This window comes from Brienomyrus brachyistius, chromosome 18 (assembly GCF_023856365.1).
Source record: "Brienomyrus brachyistius isolate T26 chromosome 18, BBRACH_0.4, whole genome shotgun sequence".
Classification (NCBI taxonomy): domain Eukaryota; kingdom Metazoa; phylum Chordata; class Actinopteri; order Osteoglossiformes; family Mormyridae; genus Brienomyrus; species Brienomyrus brachyistius.
In genome coordinates, this window is record NC_064550.1 from 21,740,424 (window position 1) to 21,746,722 (window position 6,299).

Sequence of the window (6,299 nt, forward strand, 5' to 3'; positions counted from 1 at the left end):
AACAAAACAAAAAACTGTCTATTGCAGAACATGAATGTCATACTTTAGAATATCTGCCACTTCTTAATAATTTTATCCAAATGTCGCTATAAACATATGTTCATGAGAAATTTGGCGTTTATTATATCTTGCTTATTTTAAACTTTTGTTATTAACCTATGCGTGTTCCGATTTGCAGATATTAAAATACATTCTGGACACCCTACGCGGAGAACGCTTCCCGTATTTGCGCCAGTGTGACGCCTGCGGTGTGCGCATGCGCCTGCAGAGAGGAAGCTGCTCGGAAGTGTTATCTCGAACATTGCTACAGTCTTTCAATTGGTAATATTTACAGCAACCTGCATTATTTGCTGTAAGTCGACTTGTTTTAACGAGAAAAACACTATTGCCGCAGCTTGGTGGAATTCAGTTTGGCGACGAAGGTGGCAATCTTGATGAGTGACTGAATTCGGTTTTTACAGTAAGAGGGGAGTAAAATCCAACGGTGTAGGGATGAGCTTCTTTGGTTTTGGTCAAAGTGCAGAAATAGACATAGTCCTGAATGACGCTGAGACAAAAAAGAAAGTGGAGCACAAGACAGAAGATGGCAAAAAGGACAAATATTTTCTTTTCTACGATGGCGAGACAGTGTCTGGGAAAGTAAACGTGACGCTCAAAAATGCAGGGAAAAGATTCGAACATCAGGGGATCAAGATCGAGTTCATCGGGCAGATTGGTAAGTGGCACTGGCACGTAGAGGCTGGTCTGCAGAGAGCGGAGGCCACGATGAACGCGGGGACGATGTGATGCATTTGTAAGTGACCCGATAAGAACTGCAACAGCGCTGAAGAGGGCAGATGAAAAACCCACAGTTAGATGCGTATAAACGGTGAATTTCCGACTGCACTACGTTTAATTGGGGGGGAGAGAGGGTTGAGACGCGCATATATGCGTGAGTAGGGCTGATAATGAAAGTGACTAAAGTCTCGTGACCAGATCGGGCGTTAATTTGCGCTAGAAGGAAGGAAGGAAGGAAAAAACGGCCCAGTCGCATAAACTTGCGGGAAAACACCAGACAGCGGAGCTTCCTTGCAACGTGCACATGCACCTTAGTCTTAGATGGAGACAGATCAAGCTGCAGCTGAGCCATGTGACAGTTACACACACAGCTGTTTTGTGCATTAATTTGTCTGAGTATTACTGCTGCACCGTCGCTGCAAAGCAACGCTATAACGTAGGTTTTATGGCAGCATGAAATGTGTGGATATTAATAGCTGCTTCAGATCGCGTTTATTTTAATGCTTAATTAATCCTTGCTAAAACGTATTCAAAGATTGACAAGCGCTGTCATGTTCTGACAAAACTGATAATCATTAGGTTCAACAGGTACTAAAGAACACAAGGAATCTATTGAATTGTATAGGTCACCAGCTGTCTTTTGGTTCGCTGTGTTTTGATACCTGTGTACAAAGAAGAATAATGAACAAAGATTATTTATGTGGTTAGCTCAGTTTGGTTTGATGAGTGGTGTCGGTTTTAAAACCGCATTCAGTATTTTTAAAAATTAAAGATGGCCTATAAGTGAGCGTTTTACATCACGCCATGAAAAAATGCCGGTTTTTAATAAACGTAGGATCTCACGTCTACGAGATTACATGAAAGCCCTCTCTGTTGTTTTGGGGAACTGAAAAAACTGCGCTGTGCCAGTTAGCTATGAGTTGTTCTGCATCTTGCCTCTGTGGACCATTTGGGGTCGATATGGAGTGACCGTTCCTGTCTCCACAGAGCTGTACTATGACCGAGGGAACCACCATGAGTTTGTGTCTCTAGTTAAAGACTTGGCACGGCCTGGTGAGCTCACACAGTCCCAGACCTTTGATTTCGAGTTCACACATGTGGAAAAACCGTACGAGTCGTACACCGGCCAGAACGTCAAACTACGGTAAGCGAAATGCTCACTGTCTTTCACTTCCACCTGCGTTTTCCCGGGGCTTCATTTGGTAGTATGGTGTTAAGACAAGTGGCAAGATAAAAATCTGGTTATATACCTGGTTGTATGAGACAATTAGCTTTATGCACGTAGAAGACTCTCTGCGTTTCTGAAGGCAGCAATGCACAGGAGAAGGTAATGATAGGCTTTTGCATGATCTCATACACCAGACTGTTTCTAAATTTATCATTCAGCACAACTCCTTTCAGCTAGCCTGCTAAGCTGCTAATGACACCTTGATTGAGCCCATGTTACAAAAGATTTGTCCTGCTGACATAATTAAACGAGAAGCAAAAAATTAACCTTGCGTATCATTTTGGTAATGCAAAATATGATGGGAGCTTTGCAGTCCGCGATTATTTTGCGTACGTTTTTTCCTTGGTTCTCATCTTCGTTGTGGACGTTTTGGGTGTTCCAGGTATTTTTTAAGGGCCACTATCAGCAGGAGATTGAATGACATCACCAAGGAGATGGACATTGTGGTTCATACACTCAGCACATACCCCGAGCTGAACTCCTCCATCAAGATGGAAGTGGGAATTGAAGACTGCCTGCACATTGAATTTGAGTACAACAAATCTAAGTAAGACTGAGGAACTACATTGCTTTGAAATGTATCTTCTTTTTTTGTTGTTGCTGTTTCTAACTTAAAATACTTGCTATACTAAATGGAATGATACTCTTACGAGTACTCAAAGTGCCGCCCATTCATACACCGGTGGTGGAGGCTGCCATACAAGGTGCCAACCTGCACAGCAGGAGCAATTTGGGGTTCAGTGTCTTGCTCAAGGACACTTTGATGGGGTCAGGAGGAACCAGGACTCGAACCTACAACCCTCCGGTTGCCGAACAATAGCACTACCTCCTGCGCCACCATCTTCCCCCAATATGCTAACGTTAGTAGCACTGGAAAGAGGAACTTAAAACTAAAACTGACATCATTGCATCGTCAACCCAAATTTATGTTCTCTGTCTTTATTTATTAAATTTTTTTAACTTGTCCACACAATGGTATATTCCAGTCAGGAAAATAAAATAACCACCCAATAATAAAATATTTCTTTTTTGATGGGGGAAAAAAATTGCAGGTACCACCTAAAAGATGTCATAGTGGGCAAGATCTACTTCCTTTTGGTACGGATTAAGATTAAACACATGGAGATCGACATCATCAAACGGGAGACAACGGGCACCGGTCCCAACGTATATCATGAAAATGACACCATCGCTAAGTATGAGATCATGGACGGAGCACCAGTAAGAGGTAATGAACCGTGCCCTTCCTAATTTCTCAGTCAACTCGCAAAACATAAACGAATGGGGTGATTATAGGGCTGCACGATATGGCCACAATTTAGTGCCTAAAATATTAATGAGATGCGTACTGTGCCACTCAAAACTCGGTAGTCATTATAAATTCGGCATATCCTCATGTTTATTAAATCCCAGTTCGTGGAGGATGCCACACACTAATGTTTTTGTAAGTCATGGAAGTGAAAAGCACTGAAGTGGCGGTGAAGAAAGGCGCAGCTCAGCAGCCACATGTTTTAAAAGGGGAGACATTGTGGATAAGCAAGGTGAAAAGACGCTGGTGGTGCGGTGCTACTTCTTGCAGTTTAAAGTCCGACACGTTTGAACGTAAACATAAGGATACGCCGGATTTATATAAAGTGATACTAGTAAAGCCGTGGTGATTATTGCGAAAGCACCATGTGATCGTGATGCGATATCGTGCGGCCCTAGTTGATAATTAGAAAATGCTGCACCAGGAAACATGAAAAGCATTAGCTTGGTGGAACAATGGTGCACGTAGAATGTACTTGATGGTCATTCTTTTTCATGCCAGGGTGTCATAAATGTTAAAGATTTCACTGAAATGGATTATGTATGAAATGAGATGCATTCATGTAGTAACTGTAGAAGACCTTTTTTTGTCTTTTTCCTTTTTATAATATGTGACATTTACACTTTAAATGAAAATTGAATGAAGGGGCAATGTAACAGTATAGAATCATATCAGTCCATAGCACCTGCTCGTGTGGAACGGGGTAGATGAGGGAAGTAGAGGATATGGAGAAACAGTGTAAGCCTGTTTTTCTGAAAAGGGGAAAGGAAGAATGTGTGCAATTTTTCCTACTAATATATTTATATCAGGTAGCAGCCAAGGGAGTCTGTGCTGTGCATCTAACAAAATTTACAGAAGCCCAAGAAGTTTAATTTTTCATGATAGTGGCAAATCGAACGTCCGGCGTGTGTGTGGCTGAAACTCCGCTACTCTTTTGAATTTTCCACGTCACGTGTGTTTTTCTTTCTTTATTTCTGTCTTTTCTTTTTTAGGGGAATCCATCCCTATTAGGCTCTTCTTGGCTGGCTATGAGATGACCCCCACCATGCGGGACATTAATAAGAAGTTCTCTGTACGCTACTACCTTAACCTGGTGCTGATAGATGAAGAGGAGAGGCGTTACTTCAAACAGCAGGTATCGCTCTGGTGATGCAGGTCCACGCGGAAAAGGCTCGACGTGTTTTTGCATCCCTATCATGACCAGTTTTAGGGAAGACCAGATGTCAATAGCTGTAGCGTCTGTGGGCTTCTATGCTAAAGTTCAGTAACACTTGGTTAGAATTGGTTCCTGTCGAAATAATGGAAATTGGGAATCCTTCACCAAAAAGAAGCATGTTCCTTAAGTCTTGTGGTCAGGAGTCGGACACGTGGGTTGGGAACCCGTGTAATAAAATATAATAATAATGATAATAATAATAATCGATACTTTATTGATCCCCGTGGGGAAATTGCCTTGACGCCTTGAATCCAGAAGGTGCTACTTGTTGATATCTGTCCAGTGGTTGTGGGGCTTATTGCAAAACCTCCGAACAACAAGAACTGCATGCAGGCACCTTGCTGAAGCGTCCGTGTTCCCTCCTGCAGGAGATCACCCTCTGGAGGAAAGGAGACATCGTGAGGAAGAGCATGTCCCACCAAGCCGCCATCGCCTCGCAGCGCTTCGAGGGCTCGGCCTCCGCCGAAAAGGCTTTAGCCCAGGCCAAGGAGGACAGCAATTGAGTCCCTCTGCCCAATCCAGCAGCTCCTTAGGAAAACGAGACTCTGTGTCTGTGTGTGTGTGCTGGTGAGTGCGTACGTTACGGCAGCGCCGCGGGGGGCGTCGCCCGGCCCCTAGAAATTACCGCCAACCATGGTGTGGAAACGCCTCCCTTTTAATTAAGGCTCTTAAAATAAAGAGATTGGAGAGGCTGAGGAAGGACTGGGTTCATGCTATGGGAACAAACGCAAAAGCTGTGTTACAGTTTAATATTATTACCGTTCTTTAGTTTTTAAATCATCATGTCGGAATTTTTCCAATTGGCTCTTTCCATTATTGACTAGCTACATGCCATTTTTTTTTAAAAAAAAAGCAAATCAAGTGTGCTTATTCCAGTGGTCATTTTAACCTTTAGTGTTTTTGTACGTCAGTGTAAAGACCTGCAATTCATTCCCCTGAACACTAATCAAATTTAGCAAAACAGACATAAAAAAACATTGGCTGACGCAGGCATTTTGTTTTGCGATTCCTTTTCCTGTTTTCTTCCTTAAAGATGTCTTTGTGTGCGACTTCGTCATATTGATGTGGATCATCACCAGATGGCTGCCTGTACTACACTTTCGTTGTCCAGTGCTTTGAAGTACAACATAGAATATTAACTCCAATAGCTCCTTTTCACGTATAAAGACTTCAGTTATAACTCTGCATTCCTTTGCCCGAGCTGAAATTTGGAAGCTTCTGCTAAGCTGTGACTTGGGGGTGGGGTGTGTTTTTAACGGCTGTTTTTGCTAATTGGTATAAATAATATACACGTAGTTTAGATCAGTGATTCTCAAACCAGTTGTCAAGAACCCCCAGACAGTCCACATTTTTGCTCCGGGAGCTGGGAGGGAGCAAAAATGTGGACTGTCCGGGGTTCCTGAGAACCAGGCTGAGAATCACTGGTTTAGAGGACTTTGGCTGAGAGGCGTGACCATCTCAGAACATTCCAAAATGAAAGTATTTGCATATACATTAGGGTATTACAGTACTGTCTGTCATCTTCTAGGACCATGCCTTCATTTTCATTACGACATTTTTTTTTAATTCATATCATACACACACTTAGTTTCTATTTTCAGCTTAAGGAAGGCCAAAATGGGGGGGGGGGGGGGGGACTTATTGGTAAGCAGTTAACCATGTGCTTTATTTTTCATGATCCTCTGTTTTTTTTCTTGTTTTGTTTTTTTTTAATCAAAAGTGGGGAGGTACTATAAATCGGTATTATAACTGTGTATACTGTTTTAAAT

General features: G+C 42.5%; 1 protein-coding gene across 1 annotated transcript; it reads left to right on the forward strand.

Annotated features, from left to right (window-relative positions):
• Positions 1-240: 240 nt before the first annotated feature.
• On the forward strand, positions 241-5,955 carry vps26bl (vacuolar protein sorting 26 homolog B, like). The gene is made up of 6 exons (XM_048984232.1): positions 241-715; positions 1,765-1,921; positions 2,388-2,552; positions 3,058-3,233; positions 4,307-4,449; positions 4,899-5,955. The coding sequence occupies exons 1-6, from the start codon at positions 493-495 to the stop codon at positions 5,031-5,033; spliced, it is 999 nt and encodes a 332-aa protein (XP_048840189.1). The 5' UTR covers positions 241-492; the 3' UTR covers positions 5,034-5,955.
• Positions 5,956-6,299: the final 344 nt, after the last annotated feature.